The sequence below is a fragment of the Dipodomys ordii genome, unplaced genomic scaffold (assembly GCF_000151885.1).
Source record: "Dipodomys ordii isolate 6190 unplaced genomic scaffold, Dord_2.0 Scaffold43, whole genome shotgun sequence".
Taxonomy (NCBI): domain Eukaryota; kingdom Metazoa; phylum Chordata; class Mammalia; order Rodentia; family Heteromyidae; genus Dipodomys; species Dipodomys ordii.
The window spans coordinates 11,494,393-11,516,615 of NW_012267259.1; the positions used below are offsets into that span (position 1 = coordinate 11,494,393).

Here is a 22,223-nt window from a genome sequence, read left to right on the forward strand (position 1 = left end):
AGGGATATCTGGAAGTTCAAATTTGGAGACCTAAATTATAGGCCTATCTCTAGGGTCTGTGGTGTGCCTTTTATTTTCTTGTTAATAAGGTACAGGTTCATGATGAGCACTTTGATCCTTAGGGGTCTGCATGTTCTTTGTGCCCAGTTTCATTGCTGTTATTGCCAGTTGCTTCACTTAGAAGCTGATAGGAGCTGGCAGTGCTGGAGGGTCTCCCTGCCCTTGTGAAACAGGGAGGCTGTTTCTATAACTGCCTCGTTCCGATACCACTCAGAAACAGCATGGGTCTGAGAGAAACGGTCATTTATGGAGATTGTGGTTGGTAATCTTTGCTTCTTTTTAGCCAAAAGAATTTGTAGGTGCTTCAAATAATAAGACCATGATAAATGGTCAAAAAATCATAAGCACCTAGTGTTTGATTAGCAGCAAATCTCAGCTGCAGTCCAATCCTTCAGAAGAAGAGGGCAGCCAGGTTTTTCTGAGCAACCATTCTGTATTCACACCTATTCTGGAATAAGTGGGCCCTTCAGTTTTCCTCTCCTAGGAACAGAGGATTTAGAGAAGTGGATGGAGAAAGAAGTGGTAATTTCTTGCTATCTTTGGAGTGTGTTGCTAGGGCAGTGTGATTAACTTTGGGTAGCAGGCTGGGCACAGCAGAACAAAGGCCCCTTCATTACAGACACCTCGTTTGGATTTTAGTGGAAAATATGGCATTTTCTCCTATACCTCAGATTCTGGTGGCTCTCTTCCCATTGATACACAGAACTGATGACACATGAGTTCCTTGAGTTCTCACTCCATCTCCTTAAATCCCAGGAAACTTGGAACTGCTGGGCAGAAACTTGGAGGTGCTGCTGTCCTTTGTCATATCAAGCATGACCCTGTTGACCCAGGAGGGTCCTTTACCTTGACTTCTGCTAATGTGGGCAAGTGCCAAACTGTTCTCTGTAGAAATGGGAAGCCATTGCCTCTGTCCAGATCTTACGTCATGAGCTGTGAAGAAGAGCTGAAGAGAATTAAGCAGCACAAGGCCATTGTTACCGAGGTGAGCAGAGGGATTTCCTGGAATGGCAGAGAGCAATAGCCATTGCAGAAACAAGTTTGTGGGTGTTTGCCTTCAAAGAACATTTTTTGGAATTGGTTTAAAATTAGTTTTTTGAATCCATAGTGTTCCACAGTAAATTCCTTGTATGATGTGTGTAAAAGTATTATTAACCTATAGGATTGTGAAACACATATCAGTTGTATGCAGTGTGTAAAGGTATTGTAGCTTCTAGGATAATTTAGCATGTACTAGTGGCCAGGTAGAATAGCACTTCATGGGTATCATCTCATTTGTTCACAGCCACTGGTCCACAGCGCTGGTTGTGTAGTCAGGAGCTCTGTTCCTGAAATCCTAGGGCTGGTTTGCATATCTCTAAGCCATTTTTTCACCCATAATTAGGAGTAATAGCATATTGGTCTCATCTTACAAAGTTACTCTGACTGGGACACAACAAGTGTCTATGGAACTGTTGTTTTTCTCCTTGCCTACTGTTCCATTTTAGTAGCATGTAGTGCTCAGCTGAGGGCACTTTTGTCTACTGGCACATAGTGGGTAGAGGGTGGAGATACAATGAACTTCATACAATATACTGAACATTCTACAATAGAAGTGACAACCCCATAAGAGCTACTTCTCTGGCCTTAAAATAGCACCAGTGATGCTGTTGAAAACCCTGGAGTAAGTCTACATTTACTAATTCACCTGGTTTCGTTTGCCTGAAAAATGATACTGGAGAAGAGCAGTGATCTTCATAGATATACATCTGCCCAAAAGAAGTTCTCAATCTTACTGATGCTTATTAAAATTGTGGGGTAAAAAAAAAAACCCTTCCAGTCTTCTATTGTTGATAAAACCTACAGAATCATGTATAGTTCATAGACCATTGAAAATTGGTCCAGCAGCATAAAAGACCAATTACAGATCAGCTTTGTAAGGGCCATAAGAAAGATACAGTAAAACTTAAGATACACTGGGATCCCATGGAGATGCATCTGTGTGATAAATTTAGTCTGTCTATTCTAAGAGCAGGGGGATTTAAATGGATGGAAGACTATGTTAGGAAGTAAAGACAGTCTGATATTATGTAGACTGTAGTGCACTTAAGTGATCACTGTTACATGTCCAACGTGATCTGAAGGTTAAAGATACCTACCGTATAACTGAATCACAGTTTGCAGATCGACCTTTTGTTTTCTTTGCCTCTCCTCTTACTCACTTGATTGGTCGGGGGGGGGTTGGGGGGGAGGGAGGAGAATGTTGCTTTGTTTTGTTTTGTTTTTCATTTTGGTTCTGTTAGGCATACCCTTAAAACACATACATACAGTACACAAAACCATTGGTTCTGCTGGGAGAAATCTAACGTGTGGCCAAAACAGCAAAGGTAGCTCTTGGCAAATCCCCCACTTTGGGGAAAATTACATCCCAAGAAAGAGAGCATTTAAAGTGTGCTAGATGCCCTGTTTCACTTATCTTCTAAAATGCCACCTGCACATAAGGGTGGCATCATGAGACTGTGTGAGGAGGGGGGTAAGCTACCCTGAGAACAAGCAAACACTTTGCAGAGTCCAAGGCCAGGGGTGGGAGTGGGAAGACTGGGGTGTTCCCTGGGAGACTTGCTCAGTTTAGACATATACTAATAGTCAGCGCCTTCTGTGGAAAGAAGGGCTAAAATTAGCATGTAAAACCATTTTGTGGGCCTGAGAACCTTGAACTTAAAAAGAGAGAATCCAGCAGATGCATGTATTGTTTAAGTGTCATAACCCATCTGAACTAAATCTGGGAGGTTTGCTTTCCCCGCTTGTCCTAAGAAATCAAGTTTAAGTAAATCTTAAGAATTAGCACCTCTTCTTTAGCATCTGCCTCTCCAAACATGAGAATTCTGACTCAGCTAGTCACATAATATTTTCTTCACCAATTAAGGCCTCTCACTGTCTGTCCCCTGGTGCTCCATATGCTAGTAGAGTGGAAATAAACCTGACTTGTGCGTTTCTTGGGCTGGTTTCATCGCTGACAGGAGCTAGTGAGCCTGCACCTGTTTGAGGGTGGATGGATGGCTTGCCTAGGAGATATAAGGTCTTGCCTCTTAGTATGAACATAATCTTAGTAAAGTGAATGCCTGAAGTACTTTCCACTTGTCCCAGGCCTACATACTAAAAACTTTCTAGAAGGTAACCACCACCGTGGGCCACCCCATACTTCCCTGTGGTCCTATAGACAGACACCCACGGGGCAACTGTGCAGTTAACTGGGGTGCTCTGTGCTCGCTTATCTCTTTGGAAACCCTTCTTCTTCCAGGACGGCAAGGTGAATGGAGTGACAGAATCCACACGCATCTTGGGCTACACCTTCCTCCATCCCAGTGTGGTCCCTCGCCCCCATGTGCAGTCTGTCCTCCTCACCCCACAGGATGAGTTCTTCATCCTGGGTAATAAGGGGCTGTGGGACAGCTTGTCCATTGGGGAGGCTGTGGAGGCTGTGCGCAACGTGCCCGATGCCCGAGCTGCTGCCAAGAAGCTCTGCACCCTAGCCCAGAGCTACGGCTGCCATGACAGCATTAGCGCCGTGGTGGTTCAGCTCAGTGTCACGGAGGACAGCTTCTGCTGCTGTGAGCTCAGTGCCAGCAGCAGCGTGCCACCACCCAGCCCAGGCATCTTCTCTCCCTCCGTCAACATGGTAATCAAAGACCGGCCTTCTGATGGGCTAGGCGTGCCATCCTCCAGCAGCGGTATGGCATCAGAGATCAGCAGTGAGCTGTCCACCTCGGAGATGAGCAGTGAGGTGGGGTCCACAGCCTCAGACGAGCCCCCGTCTTCTGGAGCCCTAAATGAGAGCAGCCCCGCCTACCCCAGTGAGCAGCGATGCATGCTCCACCCAGTCTCCCTCTCCAACTCCTTCCAACGCCAGCTGTCCAGCGCCACTTTCTCCAGTGCCTTCTCTGACAATGGCCTTGACAGTGACGACGAAGAACCCATTGAGGGCGTCTTCAGCAATGGCAGCCGTGTGGAGGTGGAAGTGGACATCCACTGCAGCAGGGCCAAGGAGAAGGAGAGACAGCAGCACCTGCTCCAAGTGCCAGCCGAGGCCAGCGACGAGGGCATTGTCATCAGTGCCAATGAGGACGAGTCAGGTCTGCCCAGGAAGGCAGACTTCCTGGGGACTATCGGGCGCCGCAGGGTGAATGGCTCTGTGGCACCCCAGGAAAGAAGCCACAATGTGATAGAGGTTGCCACAGATGCCCCGCTTCGAAAGCCTGGAGGCTATTTTGCTGCCCCGGCTCAGCCTGATCCTGATGATCAGTTTATCATCCCTCCAGAGCTAGAAGAGGAAGTCAAAGAAATGATGAAACACCACCAAGAGCAGCAGCAGCCGTCACCACCACCTCAGCCACAGCAGCCACCGCCACAGCGGCAATTCCACACGGACCAGCTGCCGGACTATTACGACACACCATTATGACCCAGTCTGAGCACTGCTCTATAAAAATAAACTAACCCAGAAAGACTGAGCAGTCTCCTAAGCTCACGTTAACCAGGGGTTCTACTCCACATCCTCCCAAACACTGCCCCACTGTCTCTGCAGCTAATCTGTAGGCTCTTTCTGTTGGTTATTTTTTTAAAAAAATAATTACCACTTTTCTTCTAGTGATGCTTTATGAATATGATTTAAATTTGTTAACTTTTTTCCCCTAACATATCAGATGTGTAAAGACAAAGAACAAAAGGTTTAATATATTACAGAGAAACAGTTAATGATAATGTAATATTTTTTAAAATGGCTTTTTGTTGTCTTGTTTGTTTGGAGGGCAGGCCAGCTTGCCTTTGCTAAATGATTTAATAATATTGTGATACTGTATTTCTTGGTGGGGCGGGGTGGGGGGGCTTTTTTTGTCTTGAAAATGATAGACATTTGTAGAATATGGAGACTAACTCCTAGGAGTTGCTTTACTCTGTCAGGTGACTTAAGTCACTGGGACTCACTAATTTTCTCTGAGAGAACAGTTGATTGAGAAATTTCTATTGTAAATAGCTCAGTGTTATATAGTGATGCTTCAAATGTTTTGTAGTCTTGGTGTAAGGACGCAGCCTAAATTACTGACTTCTCTTCTTGTCCCTCTGAGAAGCCCTCCCTGCTCTGTCCCCACGCCTAGCTCGCCTTCAGCTGAGGCTTTGGCAAACCCATTTTTGTTTGGATAAGACAAGGCAGCTCTGAGGACACTGGGCAAGATCCTGCCTGGGCCCTGGAACCTGTTTCCTTCCTCCCTGAGCCACGCCTCTTGACCTTTGCAGACACTTTTTAATTGTGTTCCTTACCGCTGCCACAATCAGCATGACTGTATAGAGACCAGTAGACCATTTACATACCCAGAGTCATATTAAAGCAGAATGCACAAATGGACATGTCATCATTTTTGTTATAATAAACATGAAATTTACAAGTATTGGATCCATCTGCTTTTGTCTCAGCAGCCAGGTATGTCCTGCAGATGATCCCACCGGTTTGGGTTTGCAACAGATAGATGGAACTTTGGAGTCTATCAGACGTTTACTGTCTTGGGGTTTTGTTGTTGTTGTTGTTTTTAAGGGAAATACACCTAGCAGGCTACAGTGAACAAGGTACTGAAATTGACCATATGGCTAATAGCTGGTGTTACACCCTTTCTTGTTCTTACTTTTATTATGTTGGGGAAATACATAGAGGTTTCATTGAGATTTCCAGAAATCTTCTCATCTCATAAAGCCAAGTTTGTTTTCAGTTCTCCCAGGAGCCCCTAGATCATCACATAAACAAACCATTGTACCTTGTGTTGCAACAGTGAAAATCAGGAGTTCCACCACTAGCAGACACAAGTGTAGGTGTAGTGAGTGGTGCACTCAGGTTCCAGGCTGACTCCTCAGGCACTTCCCAGACTCTGGGCCTCTTACCCCCTCCACATGGAAGCACATGGGAAAGAGACTCTTGGCTTCTCTGTCTCAGATGGGCCAACTTTCCATGTCCCCATGTCTCCCTTGAGGTTTGCTCCTAATAATCAGCCTGGTTCTATGATGGCACTTCATATCATGACTTGTGGGTTGATGGGAGGTGCTCTGTTCCTCTCATAGGCTGGGGGTAATGACTTCATTTCTGTACAAGTATGCACACAGGATTCTTGAGGTACCACCGTGGTCATGGAAGAAGAATTCACTCATTCCAGCCAGTGGAGGACCCAGTGGCTAAAAGCACTGATCTTCCCAAATGCATCAGCCTTGGACTGGAAGTGGAGCCATCTCAGGAGCTCTGCCTTCCTTCGTCTGCCCCATTCCACATGAATCAGAGCAGACACATCAAGCTCCAGGTACTTTCTTTCCCCAGTGATTCCCTTTGGAGATGTGGACTAGCACTCTGGCTTCCTCAGCTCTTAGATCTCCCTCTGGGCCGTGTTCACCTGTTCTCTTTGGAACAGACCTAGATCAACAGTGTGGTAATGCTGCTGCTGCTGCTTCTACTACTGCTGACACGTAGAGGTATTAGAGCCTGTATAGTTGGTCAGCTAGAGCCAACAGGTACAGTCCCATAGCCACTAATGTTCAAGGGTAGCCTCAGGACCCGCAAGGTCTCATGGACTTGCTTCCTGGTGTCTGCGGCTAAAAGGAGAAAGGAACAGACTGAGAAGTGGTGTTCCAGAGTGCCCCAGTGCCCTGGGCACTGGCCTGTCTGTCTGTTCTGTCATGAAGTGTGCTTGCTACCTACAAAGCACTGTGAAGATAAAAATAAAACTTTCCCTTTGGGACCTTGGGGTACATAGGACATAGAGATGAACAGATGATTCTGTTGAGCACATGTTGAGTGACCAAAGAATAAACATACTAAAGTCTGCATGCTCTTGCATAAGAGCATCCCCAGTTACTTTCTGAGGTGGAGTTTTTATTTGTCCAACCAAGATAGCATCTTACAGACGCTGTGGAACTGCCTATAAAACTGTGAAGTGACTGAGCCTCAGAGGATTGAGATTTGAAGCCAGTCTGGATAGAAAAATTCACTAGAAGCCAGGCGCTGGTGGCTCACGCCTGTAATCTTAGCTACTCAGGAGGCTGAGATTTGAGGATCGAGGCTTAAAGCCAGCCCCAGCAGGCAAGTCCGTGAAACTCTTATCTCCAATATTCCACCGGAAAACCGGAAGTGGCGCTGTAGCTCAAGTGGTAGAGCGCTCGCCTTGAGGTGAAGAGCTGAGGAACAGCACCCAGGCCCAGAGTTCAAGCCCCATGACTGACCAAAAAAAAAAAAAAGAAAAGTTCACTAGATTCCACCTGCATAATAACCAACAAAAGGCAGGGCTGAGGAGTGGCCAGGGCTTTGCAGAGTATGTATGAGGGAGAAGGGCTGTATTTCTCCCTCCTTGCTATATTTCTTGCTTTCTACAGAGAAATCTATTTAACTAGAGAAGGGCTCAGGGAGAGGAAGAAGAGGTTAGAACAGAAGCTTAGAACCTCTTGTGAGGCTTACAACCAAATAGAAGATCCTGATTAAGGGTCTCCCAGCTGGTCAGTGTTGGATCTGCCACTTGAATTAGCCACTTGCTGCCATGTGTGTGCCTTCAACCCTCCCTTGGCCACTGCTCACACAGTACTAGTTTTGGCGAGGAGTTCCAGAGTCTCACCCTGTATGGTTTCTCAGTTGCTTTTGTCATAGCACCACCTGCTGGTGAAGTTTCCTCTCCTTCCAAAGAAAATTTTCTTACTGTTTTCCTAGAATAGATAGAAAGCAATGGGACAGACAGACTTGTTAGATGTAACTATATTACATTGAATGAGACAGTACTAAATTACATTAGTCATTTGCATCTTTTTTTTAGCTTTTTAAGGTAGTGTATTTAAACCAAGTGCTAGTGGCTCACACCTATAATCCTAGCTACGCAGGAAGCTGCAGTCTAAGGATTAGGGTTTGAAGCTAGTTTGGGCAGAAAAGTCCATAGACCTTTATCTCCAGGTAACTACCAAAAGGCTGAAATGGAGCTCTGGCTCAAGTGGTAGAGAGCACCAGCCTTGACTAAAAAAACAAAGGGATTGTGCCCTGGCCCTGAATTCAAGCCCCAGAATCAGCTCTGATCAGAATAAGAATAATGAAGAAGAAAGTACAATTGACTACTGATCTTGTAATAGTGCTGTTTCCCATGAGGCAGTAATAGAGAAATATTTACCAGAAATGTAAAAGATTTTATGTCTACTTCCCATCCATTTCCCAACTCCCTTGTCTCCAGGATTTTAAAACATATATATATAAAGTGAAACAAAAAGCATGTGTAATACACCCTGAAACTTGGCACTGCCCAAAAGGTAGAAAAGGAATCATTATTATTTAACTACATTGAATCCCATGTGATCACTCTTTCATGAGTGTTTTTTAATTCATTCTTGAGACGTCAGAAGACAAGCTTTGTGTAAGAAGTAGGGGCTGTGCTGTCAGCCCTACCTACCTACCCCCCAGTGATCAGACTGAGGGATGTCTGAAATAATTCCTAGCCAGTAAAGCATATTTAAGCATCACTGCTATAGAAGTAAGAGTGGCTTGAGAACACAGCAAAAGAACCATTTTACATGGCAAACTATCAAGAGAAACAGCTGTTAAGAAGATGAGGTGCTGGTAGAAAGTGAGCTTTTCCCTTTTCTTGCCATTGAATTTCATTAATTCACCTCCCTAACTCACATTTTGTACAAATGAGTCTAGGAAACTGTGTTTTGATTACTACCATCTGTTAGTAGTTGATTATTATTGCTGTGTGTTTGAAAGACAGTTTCCAGTTGTTGTTTAGAGCTTACCTTACCAAATACCAAGACTGGAACCAAGTTCAGACTTAGTTTGGCAAATCTATTGGCCTAATTAGTAAGTGAAAGTAGGAGCTATATCTAGTAAGCAAAGCTCTGTGCTTATGATAGGGGACACTATGACACCCATACCACCGGATTCACTGGCTCTACCCAGCAGTGGCCAAGAAAACCCCTTGCCCAGCTCTGGTCTTTATCATGGGCCCTTAATTCCTGACTTGGGTGTGGGGATGGCTATGCTGTTCTTGAGAGGACTTGAGGGTCTGAGCCAGCCTGAAGATGAGCTATAGGCCACACAAATGTCAAAAATCCACAGCCGAGTCCCTACAGGCCTGCCCTCCCTCCTAGAAGACTGGTTGAACACTTGTCAAGAAGAAATGATCCCTATGGCTACCTTCCATTTTCTAGGCTGTGTGGCTACCACATCCCCTGCCCCGAATTCACCCATAAAAAAGTACTGTGTTTATTTGGCTTTGATTCATTAGTTTCTTCATTTTATACTAAATCAGAACACAGTGTTCTTGTGTTTTAAAGGGGGAACAGCAGAACACTTAGAGAATTTTCTTCCATCTGCTTATGACTAGATTACTCCTGGTGTTATTCCTGTCGTTCTTTTAAGGACATGGACTAAAGCTGGTCTCACACTAAAATGTCTTTCTAGGCATTACTACTTACACCTTTTTCCAATAAACCTGTGCTTTGTTCTAATGAGCAGCCCAACTTATTGATAAGAAGTCAGAACATCAAACGAGATGGCTTTCTGGAATGTTATACAATCTCCAGACTTTGGCTTTCCTTAAGCTCATCCACAGTCATTTGCTTTTCTGAGATTCTCAGATTTTAAACTCCTAAGTAGCTAAGATTACAGATGTGAGCCACTGGTACCTAGCCTCTCCGGAGGTTATGAAAACAATTCTTTTTTTGGGGGGGGTCCATTGTGGGGCTTGAACTCTGGGCCTGGGCGCTGTCCCTCAACTCTTCAGCTCGAGGCTAGCGCTCTAATACTTGAGCCACAGCGCCACTTCCAGCTTTTTGTTTATGTGGTGCTGAGGAATCAAACCCAGGGCCTCATACAGGAATCAAACCCAGGGCCTCATACATGCGAGGCAAGCACTTTCTACCACTGAGCCACCTTCCCAACCCATGAAACCAATTCTTGATAAAAATTGTCATGTAAGCCAGAAATATGTCAAGCACACAATCAACCTTTTATTTGCCTCATGGTCTATAATACCTTTAATGAATGATTAAAGTATATCAGTGGATCAGAAGTAGCTCATTTAAATGTATCAGGCACAGTGCTTCACGCCCATTGCCTTAGCTCCTTTAGAGGCTGAGCTCTGAGGACCACAATTCAAAGTCAGCATGGGCAGGAAAGTCCATGGCATTCTCATCCCCAGTTAACCACCAAAAATCCAGAAGTAAAGCTGTAGCTCAAGTGGTAGAGCACTAGCCTTGAGCACAATAGCTCAGGGACAGCATCTAGGCCCCAGGACAGGCACCAAAAAATTAAAAAAATAAAATTCTAGCCAAGTGCCAGTAGCTCATACTTACAATCCTAGCTATTCAGGAGGCTGAGATCTTGGAACCCAGGTTCAAAGCCAGCCTAGGGAGGAAAATCCAAGAGATTGTTAGCTCCAGTGAATCACCAAAAAGCCAGGTGTGCCTTAAGTAATAGAGTGCTAGCCTTGAGCAGAATAAGCTAAGGGACAGCACCTAAGTCCTGCGTTTGAGCCTTAGTACTGGCCCCAAAATTAAAATAGAAAACTTAGTTCCTCATTATGGCTTACACAGTCCAGTATCATTCACCAGCATCCCCACCTCCAGATCACTTCTGCTTCCTTCACACCATCTATCCCAGGATTTCTTCAGTCTAACGCTCTCCCAACTGAGCTATCTCAGCTACTTTATCCCAGGATTTCTTAACTTTGCACAAGTGACATTTTAGTCCAGATCATTCTTTGTGATGGTGGCTGTCCTGTGCCTTGGAGAATGTTTAGAACTCTACATCGCTAGCCCCTCCCCACTATCTGCCAGTAGCATCCTTCCACACTTGTGGGGGGTGAGGGGGAAATGTCTCCAGACATTGCCACAAACCCCTGGGGCAAAAAGTCATTCCTCATTGACAGCCACCAAGTAGTCTCACTGGCTTCCTTCCTGTTGAACCAACCAAACTTCTTTCCTGTTGGATCCATGTGTCTGTGCTTCCCTCACTGAGGCTTCTGCTTCGGCCTTCTGTCTGGCTCTCATCTCTGGTCTCACCTTGGCTCAGCTGTAAGCGCCTGACCCCGGGGTCTCATTCCTTGTCACCCTTCGCTCCCCTTTAGTCTCTGCACACATCTCCCTCAGAAGCCAAAGTGACCTGCTTTATCTAGTTAGCCACTGGCTTCCCCTATGTTGTGGGCTTGTCTGTCTCAAATGCCCCTAAAACAACAAATGGTGACAAATAACAAATGTGGAGTGTATACATGAATAACTTCCTTCTCCTTTACCAAGGGTTTTTGGAAGGACAGGGAGTGGGGGATGAGGATATCACAGAATGCTTGGAATAATTCCAGCACACGATCACAGCCTTGGAACAGCCTTCAGATGGACTCTACTGTCAGAGAAGGACATGCTCAGAAGTTAGTTCCATAAGATAAGATCGCCTAGTGACAATGAAGCCAACTTAGCTTGTATATTGTATGCTGTCCACACAGCTACGGAGTTCCCTGACAACACATTGCTCGGGACAAAGCCCTATCCTGGGACTCTGGGGCCGGATGAGAGTATGTTGTTCACTTTGGGCCTTGTCTTTCAGCCTTACCCTTTGTAGTCTGTTGACTGTGCTGAGCGGGGGAGGGGGTGTCCCAGGTGAGTGACCTCACAGGCCCAGTCTTCCAATTGAGCAGGTTCCATGTGCTGGTCTCTGCTGTGCAGAGGGGTCACTTCTGGGACAGCCCAAGGGGAAGTCCAGAGAACCAAGAATAGTCTCGTTTTACAGAGGTCACTGACTCAAGGGAACCTGGAAATGTTACTTCTAGTCAGGAAGCTAATCCAGAAGGAGGAAGGCACCCTGCTATCTCCCAGTGTGTGTGTATAGGGGGGTGGGTCCTTCCTTCTAGGGGTGGCCCTGCACCACTGCCTGGCCTCACTGACTTCCTGGCCACCCTCCATCCCTCCTTTCCTCCTATGATGCATCTCTGCACAGTCTCCAGCCCAAAGCACACTCCAGTCTTCCCCATGCCAAACACCGAGGCCACTTCCCACCTCTTGTGCCTGCTGTTCCTGTGAGTCACTTTCATCCTCATTGTCTCCTTCACTCTGGCTCTTGGCAGGCTTCCCTTTGGGAAGAAAACCCTGTGAACGATTAATATTAACCACAAAGGATATGTTTTTCCACTATTTTTTTACATCTCAGGAGCAAGAGAAAAGGCAGTGTCAGCAGAATTTATGTCAAATATTGAAGTTTGTCACATAACAGTACATCACATTATGATTTTCTTACAGACATACAGTTGCTCAGCACACTCCCAGCTTGCGAAAGCACCATCTACCACACGTCAGTAGACTTGAACTAATCACCTAGGATGCCTTGTGGCTTTTGTCCTCCAGGGATGGAGGGGTGGGCAAGGAACAAGCAAGAATATGGTTCCCACTGCAACAGCATCTGGGAAATCTAGTTTCTTTGGACTTGAAAATTGCCTATTTGTGTGTGTGTGTGTGTGTGTGTGTGTGTACATGTACATGCTCATGTGTACGTGCCAGTACTGGGGCTTGAACTCAGGACTTCAACCTCTTGGGTGGCTTTTATGCTCAAAGCTGGTGCTCTATCACTTGAGCCATAGTTCTACTTCCAGCTTCTTGCAGATTAATTGGAGATAAGAATCGAACATACTTTGTCTGGCCTGGCTTCAAATGGTGATCCCGAGTAGCTCGAGTTTCAGGCCTGAGCCACAGGTGCCTGGCCAGAACTGATCATTGTTTTGGCTCTGTGATGAGCTCAAGTCAGGGCACGCCCTGACAGATTATGAGGCCAATGTTAAGGGAATAAATTGAAAAAGCCATTGAAGAATTGCTGTTTGAAGGAAGATTCCAGGTATTTTACCAAAGGCTCATTAAATTGTGACATATACACACACAGACAATGCCCTGGCTGTGACAACACTCTAGGAGTTTGCTTCTTTTGGCTGCAGAAGAATATACAGCTCACCGGGTCCTAACACTTACTAGGAGGCCTTTGGTCTCCAGAAGGATAAACTTTGGATATGCTTTTTAGGGAGCTGACTCCAAACCCTACTTTGAATGCATGAATATAGGAAAACATTTGGCAGAAGAAAAGTGAGTGTGCACATATACATAGAAGAGTCTTGGTTGATGCCATCCAATACTCCACTCCCTAGGAGATGCATGAACAATGACCATCTTCCTTCACAGGTATTTCCTGTGCTCACATACCCACCTCATCATCATTACCCATGTGAGCGTATCTGTTTGGATCAAGCAATTTGCAATACAGAATGCAGCCTGTCTGTTTGCATCAGCCATGAGAGTCCATTTGGCTGTATGTGTGTGATGGCTTCTTCAGGTCCTGCAGGCCTTCACTCGGGAGGGTTGCTGAGGAAAGGACGATTGTGGGTAGACTCCTGTCAGAAAGCACCACAAACCACGGGGCTTCTGACAGTAGGAATTCATTTTCCCACTGTTGTGGATTCTGGAAATCCAGAGACCATGTTCCCTGACAGTGACCCCTCACTGTGGCCATGAGACAGCTCTCCTCATCTCTCCCAGGGTTCGGGGGCTGTGGCAACCTTAGGATTCCTTGGCTCATAATGCCTCATGCCCATCTCTGTCTTTGTCATCACGGAGCCTTTGTTCTTAGGTGGCTGTGACTCTTCCAGAATTTCTTCTCATTAGATCATGATGACTTTAGAACCTAATCCATGTCTTAGCTTGATGATGTCTGCAAGAGCACTATATGCGCCAGAACTCACATTCCCAACCTCTAAGTAGACATGAACTTTTGGAGGACACTACTCAGCCAAGCCCATCCTCTCAAAACTGATAAATCTAATAATGGCAAAGAAGCAGACTTTGATTAGAAATGACAATACTATATTCCTCTGAAGAGAGCTGTGGGCCAGGCAGGGTACAAAGTCTGACTGCCTGACTGGGGACTATATATCTTGAGGGACTAACTGTCCTAACCTATCATTGTCTGGTGACTTCTTTGTTTAGTAACAAGTTGGGGAAACCCTCAGACCCTTGGCTCTACTTTTAACTCTGCCATAATGGGCCAGGTGTGTGCACATGTTGTCATGCTGTGGGGCCCTTAGGTGGTCTTTGTTAGTTAGAAATCTAGGTATCCTCTATATTTGGAATGTCTCAGATGTGTGTGTGGGGGGGGCTCTGGGTTCTCCCTATATTTTTTTATTTTTGGGTCCAGTCGTAAGGCCTGAACTCTGGGCCTGCACGCTGTCCCTCAGCTCTTCAGCTCAAGGCTAGCGCTCTACCACTTGAGCCACAGCGCCACTTTCGGCTTTTTTCGTTTTGCTTATGTGGTGCTGAGGAATCGAACCCAGGGCCTCAGGCATGCAAGGCAAGCGCTCTACCACTGAGCCACCTTCCCAGCCCTCCCTATTTTTGATCATGACTGGCTCCCCATTCTAACCTTTACGCCAAGGAGACCTCATCTGTTTAAACAGTGAGGACCCTGTTTCCAAAGGAGGTCCTTCTCTCTCTGAGGCCTCGGGAGTTAGGACTCTGACCTAGTAATTTGATGGAAGTCTGTACAACCCATAATAAGTTCTTCCCAAGGCACTACTGTAACAATACCTGATTGTTCTCCCAAATAACTTCAGGGAAACCCAATGGAACCAAGAGGTTCTGATATCGTAGTGACCTTTTGTGCAACTGAGTCAGGCTTTTTGTGTTAATCACATTTGAGGGACTCATTTGGAGCTAGCCTGCACCATGAGCTGATGATCTTTACTCCTGGGACCTGGCGCTGATTTGTGAGCGCGCCTAGGACAGTGACACTTCAGAGCTGTGAAGCCCCCTGGTAATATTCTGGGATTCACAAGAAGCGTGAATCACAGCAGAAATCCCCATGGCAGTCAGGAAGTACTGGCAGGGGGATGCTGGAGTATGGTCTGCTAGAGCTCACTCTGTCCCTCTGGCCCCCACAGAGATGCTTTCACCCCACACACCAAAGTTCCTCCTGGATGGCCAGGAGTGGTCAGGGCTCTTGCAAGCCCGAGACATGGGCAGATCTGAGAGAAAAGCATCTGGAGAAGTATCTCCAGTTTTAGCAGCAATGGAGGAGCCTGGAATATGGAGTGTCCTAAGGGAGAACTACAAGGGGACAGGGGGACAGGATTGGTGGAACAGAGGAAACTGAGGCCCAGCCCTTCAGAGCTTTGTTCCTCCAATGAACACTGCCCAGGCCATTTCCAGGACATTTGGTTGCAGGACCAGTCCAGGTGATCAGAAAGCCTAGGGAAAGGTGTGTGTTTCTGAACTCAAGAAGAGACACCATTGGTCATCCCTGAATGGTGACACAGAGGAGGAGTCACAGAGAAGAACCAAGGCCAGCTTTGCCACAGGCCCGGTTGCAAATTCAGCTGAGCTTCAGAATCTAGACACCTTGGGCAGAGCCATAGCCTCAGCTGACAGAGACTGAAGAAGCCATTCTGAAGCACAAAGGATAATTCCGGTGCTTCCTAAACAGCACTGTGGGACAACTGAGAGATAGAGACATCTTTCCTAGGACCTTTCACCATGCAGCTTGTATCCTCAGCTACCAGTCAGTCAGTGGGAGCTTGTAAAAGCACTGCTGCCTGGGTCTTGGCCTAGAGAAAGACATGCACTTCTCTACAGCCTCCTTCACTCCTGTGGAAAATTCACAGCTGTTGGAGGACGAGCAGAGAAAATCACTTGGGGTGAGGAAAGGACATGGGCACCCTCTTGAACACTACATCTAGAATGGGACACTGATTATTCAGAACAGCCACAAGCTCTGACTGACATGTTTACCTCTGGAGCCTCAGGAGCTGGCATGCCAGGTCTGGATGTAGCTGCCCCGAGGACAAGGAGTACAGGCCAGAGTAAACTCCCATCAGCCCTTGGTCCTCTCAGAATTTCTGTGCCTGCCAACAAAGGAAGCAGTACTGACATGGCAACAGGCTGAAAATGTCACCTGAGCCAGAAGGGCAGATCACCAAAAGGGCAAGTCATGACCCAGAGTAGAGCATGGAAGGTGCCTCTGTTAGAGCACCACAGGGCCTTGGGGGGACCCTGAGGATCACTGGGGGATGAGGGAAGGCCTGAGTGGTATGCGTTGTTTCTTAGAATATGTACCCCCCAAATGGAGAGGGCCTTGTGCTTAGAAATGGGAGGATAGGGTATCCAAGCAGCCTCTGAATCTTAGGTCTGTCTCTTCCACCAGGGCAAACTAATTAACCTTTCAGCTGCAGCCGAGTGAGAAAATACCAAGTGCTCTCACAGACTTTCCAAAGGTTAATCGTTTCACATTTCACCACCTTGGGGAAGCAGGCAGTGCCCTCCTCGAGGTCTCTCTGCCACAGCTGTCTCCCCCCCTCCCTGTACCCTTCTTCCTTTGGGCATGGTTTCTTATTCATTTAGGTCAAAGGTAAGAGCAAGAATGATTCAAAATGATACAACTGGCTTGAATTTATGGATTGACACTGTAGGAAAGCCAAGTGGTTCTTACTAAGTTAAAAGGGGCATCGTAGAGGTGGCAATGTTTGTGTCATGCATGCCCCTGTATACCACCTTACCAATTCATTCATTTCTGAAGACAGATGCAAATGAACCTGAAACACCACCCACTTTTGTATTATTGGATTCCCAGCACTTCTCATCTGACCACCAGCCGTGAGAGACTTTTGGTCTCCCATTGTCCCAGTCCTTTTTACGTTAGTTATTTTTAAGAGAGTGGTCTCTTATGTTTTACCTGAACTGGCCTGACCTATGATCCTTCTACTTAGACCTCCAGTGTATCTGAGATGATAGGCATGTACCACCATGCCACCACAAACAGCTTTTTTTTTGAGCTGGGGTCTTATAAACATTTTGCCTTGGATGGCCTCAAACTAAGATCCTTCTGATCTTCACCAACTAAGTATGTGTGCTTATAGTTGTGAGGCACAGATCCTGGCTTCATACTCTCCTTATACATGCTGAACATGTGGCTTCACACAGCTTGAATCACCCAAATGGGTTAATGCAGAGTTGGTACTTCTCACACTTTAATATCCATATAATTTCTCTAAACTTATATATTCATACAGACATAAAATTGATGTACAAATTTGGGGGGTCAGCTAATATTGATCTGTAGATGAGTGTATTAATTTGCTCAGTCCATGATAAAACTCCCAATCAACTTTGACCAAGTGGCTCAAATAGTGATGCTGCCTAGTCACAATGGGTAACCTATAGTTCTGGTACTCAGGAAGATGAGGCAGGAGAATTGTGAGTTTATATCCAGCCTAGGCTTTCATGGTGGGTTACGTCAGCCTGGGCTGACCTTGTCCCTTAAAAACTAAACCATAACAAAAGTCAAGTTATAATGAAATTAATATGGTAGCCTCTAATTCAGTACAAGTGTTATTCTTATGTAAATGGGAACTTGGTAACTAGAGTCATGCCATGAATTCCAGAACTGTGAAACAGCACATTTCTCGATTTTGTGTGTGTCTGTGTCTGTGCCTGTGCCTGTGCGTGAGCGCGCGCGTGCGCCAGTCCTGAGGCTTGAACTCAGGGCCCGCGCTCTGTCCTTGAGTGGCTTCTGCTCAAGGCTAGAGCTTACCAATGGAGCCACAGCTCCACTTCTAGGTTTTATTGATAGTTTAGTGGAGATAGGATTCTTACAGACTTTCCTTTCTGGGCTGTCTATGAACTGCAGTCTACAGATCTCAGCCTCCTGAGTAGCTAGGATTACAGGCGGGAGCCATCTCTGTTATTTAAATCTCCAATGATGGAACTTTGTCATGGAAGCCCTAGCAAATTGATACCGAAATCTAGAATTGAATTTGTTAAAAATTTTTAAAAGATATTTCCAATACACCCAAAATTGTGAACAGAGGTTCCCATTAACTAGAAAAAGGAACACTAATTTCTAAAAGGGAATTTAATATGGTTTCTTGAAGAGGTTCTTAGGATCGTGTGGTGTCCCTTACTGGTCCACTCAAGGCAATCATCTCTCTCCTCTTTGCAAAGGTCTCCCCTGCTGCTGCCCTTCAGAGAGATGTGGGAGGTAAATTCTATGATTCAGACAGGGCGCCAGCAGAGGGTGTGAGATTTTGCTAAGATTAAGACTGCTGACTTCTGGCCCAGGGCTGTCCTATTGCATTTCACTGCCCAATAGCTCTTTCTTTCTTATTGAAGTTATCCAGGTTGAAATTTCTGCTTAGAGGTCAGCTCATGGTCCAGATTGCTGCTAAGATGAAAGTAAAGTGCCCATTATCTGTTTTAAAATAAGAAAATTCTGTTATGGGCAGATGAGAGGTTTGATTTGGTAGTGGAGGACAGGAAGATGATTTAGCATTGTCAGGAGGCAGAAAATTCAGCAAGAGACAATCAGATTTCGTGTTTGCTAAAAGAACAAATGCAGACTTAAGTAGCAAAAGGGAAGGTTTGCATATTATGTGCTTCATTGGAAAGAACTGTGGTTGTTACATACTATAAATGTTTTGTTTAAGACAGCCTCCACACAACAAATCAAAGAAATATTGGATAAATAAGATTGCATCAAATTGTAGAGTTTCTGCATGGCAAAGGACATAGTTATCAAGATAAATAGAAAACCCACAGAATGGGATACGATCTTTACTAGCTATACATCAGACAAGGACCTTATATCTGAAATATACATAGAGGCTGGTACCAGTGGCCCATGCCTGTAATCATAGCTACTCAGGAGGCTGAGATCTGAGGATCATGGTTCAAAGTCAGCATGGGTAGGAAACTCAATGAAACTCTTATCTCCAATAAACAACTAGAAAACTGGAAGTGGCGCTGTGGCTTAAGTGGTAGAGTGCTCTCCTTGAGCTAAAGAACTCAGGGACAGCGCCCAAGCCCAGAGTTCAAGCCCCACAACCAACAAAAAAAAATAAGAATAAAATATACTTAAAGCTCAAAAACTTAAACCCTTCCAAAACAAAGCTCAAAGAAGCAACAATCCAGTTACTAAGTGGGCTAAAGACATAAAAAGAGACTAATCAGAAGAAGAAATAAGAATGGCCAACAGACACACAAAGAGATGTTTAACATCTCTGGTCATAAAAGAAATACAAATCAAGTCAACATTGAGATTCCACCTCACCCCAGTTAGAATGGCATTATCAAGAAAACTAGCAACAACATGCTGGCTGGGATGTGGCCAAAAGGGAATGCTACTACATTGTTGGTGGGAATGTAAACTTGTTCAACCATCCTGGAAAGCAGTGTGGAGGTTCCTCAAAAGACTAAACACAGAGCTTCCCTATGACCCAGCAATCCCACTCCTGGGCATTTACACAAATGACCACAAACAAGGCCACACTAAAGCTACCAGTACAACCATGTTCACTGCAGCACTTTACCATAGTTAAGATATGGAATCAACTCAGATGCTCTTCAGTAGATGACTGGATCAAGAAAATATGATATATATACACAATGGAATTCATTGCTTCAATCAAAAACAATGGCATTGCCCCATTCATAAGGAAATGGAAAGGCTTGGAAAGAATTTATATTAAGTGAAGTAACCTAAGAAACATTGGTTGCATGGTTTCCCTCATTGTTGTAACTAAAATGTGTTTATAAATCTAAAACCCAATGGATAGTGAAAGACAAAAAATTGCACTTGGACATGATTAATTAAACAGGACTATAAGCATTCACAGAATTAGACCAAAGGAGGATATTCTTAGGAGAGGATCACAAAGGCTCCATAGCTATGTGCATATTATTATATAAAATGATACTTACCAAAATGAACTCCAAGAAATGAAAGCAAAAAGGTTTTCATTGTATTATTTGCAGTTCTTTTTTTTCTTCTATTTTTTCTCCCTTTTGTCACTTTTTGATTTCTGTATCCTTTGCTTATATGTAAATGTATCTAATTTGGGGAGGGGAAGCACAGAAATGGTAGGACAAAGGATGAACTAATTCAGCAGTGATATTCACTAGACACTTGGAAATGAACTAATCAACTGGGGGGGTAGGGGGGTAGGGATGTCAGAAAGGGAAAATCTGGCAGACAATGAGGGAGGGGGTGACACTGTTCAAAAAGAAATGTACTCATTACCTGACACATAACTGTAGCCCCTCTGAACATCACCTTTACAATAAACACAATTATAAAAAAAAGAAGACTGAAGACCTCCAAACCATTAGTGTTTATGAAGGAGGCAGGACCAAGGTACATGAGAAGTAGCTACTCTTGGTCTGGGGGTGGTGGTAATGTGAAGGTAGGCTCAGGGCTCATTTGAGAAGCTCCAGGTAGTGGAATGCATCTGGAGTAATGTGAACATTTTCTGTTGGATTGGATGGAACTGTGGTACAAGGGACCCCAGAGTGAAGGTATTTACACCAAGAAAAATGGCCTTGAAGCATCAGATTGAGAGGGACCACTTTGGGGCTGGGAAGATGGCTCAGTGGTAGAGCGCGTGCCTTGCATGCCTGAGGCCCTGGGTTCGATTCCTCAGCACCACATAAGCAAAACGAAAAAAGCCGAAAGTGGCGCTGTGGCTCAAGTGGTAGAGCGCTAGCCTTGAGCTGAAGAGCTGAGGGACAGCGCGCAGGCCCAGAGTTCAGGCCCCACAACCAGACCCCCCCCAAAAAAAAATTGAGAGGGACCACTTTCTGAATTCTACTCAGTTAAATTCTAAATCTGCACAAGGTCAGATGACTTCACACCTATTTTCTAGGAGAAAGACACATTTTATTTTTAGCATGGGGAAATCCTGAGTTGAACAATCTTTTGTCACAAGCAACAGTAAAAAACAAAGAGAAAAATAAAAGTAGGAGAAATGAAGAAAATTGTCTTTGAGAATAATCGAAGTACAGATTCTGGTAATTTGTCATGAGTCCACTAGAGGGCAGGGGAAGATAGCTATTTGGAGCTACTAAAGGCACAGCAACTCTTCTAGTCTTTATTTTACACACACACACACACACACACACACACACAAACACACACTCACACTGCATAAAAGAACAAAAACTCATTTGCTTTTAATAATCAAAAATTTTTCTAGTATCCTAAAGTAGCTTATATTTTACATTTAGGGTCCAAGTATCAAATGTAGCCCTATCGTTGTTAACTTGAAACTTAAAGGTTAATATTTAATTCAGATCTGTTTATCACTATATTGTCAATTCAGCTCTAGGGATAGGCAAATGAACGTGTAAATGCATGTGTAAATTCATGGACAAATATGCAAATAAGCCATGTGCTCTGCTCACTGCCCTCCAAGAGTGTTTGGTTGAAATGGGACAGTGAGAAACAAGCAGACAGCAGACTTTAAACTTTACACAGCTTTCTGGGTTGTCATTTGATGTTGAAGAATTGTCAAGTCCAAGGCATACCCAAGGAAATCAGCCTCCTTCTGGCCTCAGACAAGTTCGAACGGTTTACTCTCTAAAGGGTTTTCTCCATTGCATTACCCACGGTTGACAAAGCACAAAGAAAGGCCATCGTGTTGCAGTGAACCAGCTGTCTGGTACAGTGGGAAAGCACTGTCATTTACCTTCGCTGGTCTCTGCCATCTGGTGGGGGCCTTTTCATGAACTGTCTTATGTAGGGAACTCAATATGTCATGTGTTCTTCCTGTGGACCGAATCAAAGCATCCTTTGACCCTGAGAATTTATGAGTGCCCCATATCCTGTGGGGTAAGGATGAAAGATAGCATCCCATTCAAAGAAGCTGAGGTTTGAGAATTTATTCTCCAGCTTCAGTCTTTCAATAGTTACGACCTCTGTGCTAAACTTGACGGCTGGTAAGGCGTTCGTTGGAACAGACACATAAGCTTCAGAACAGAATGTGGTATCTTTGTGGTACTGCAGCAGTGAGATACAGAGATGAAAAGGTTCTAGGGCTCAGATGATAGAAAGAGACCAGAGGAAGCTACAGAGGTGGTAACTGTTCGGTTGCCTTGACTATCTGCAAGTGTCTGGCAATAGCAAAATTGAACTATACATACATGGCTGTGACTTGAGCTGACTGAGATGCTCCCAGAAATCCAGACAGAAAAAACAAGAGAACACAAGCTGACAGTCACACAAACTACCAAACACTGAAAGGACACATTTCCTTCTGACTGAAAATAAGCTTCCACACCAAATGCTGATGCTTTCAGATAGTAAAAGACTCACGTAAAGAAGAGTA

At 44.9% G+C, this 22,223-nt stretch overlaps 1 protein-coding gene across 1 annotated transcript in view; it reads left to right on the forward strand.

Moving 5' to 3' along the window:
* Positions 1–5,477, forward strand: part of Phlpp1 (PH domain and leucine rich repeat protein phosphatase 1) — a gene marked incomplete at its 5' end in the record, with an annotated part of 167,591 nt that extends 162,114 nt beyond the window's left edge. Inside the window, 2 exons of the mRNA XM_013018896.1 lie at positions 817–1,045; positions 3,341–5,477. Coding sequence (XP_012874350.1) covers positions 817–1,045; positions 3,341–4,501 — 1,390 coding nt within the window. The remainder of the gene's footprint in view (positions 1–816; positions 1,046–3,340) is intronic.
* Positions 5,478–22,223: the final 16,746 nt, after the last annotated feature.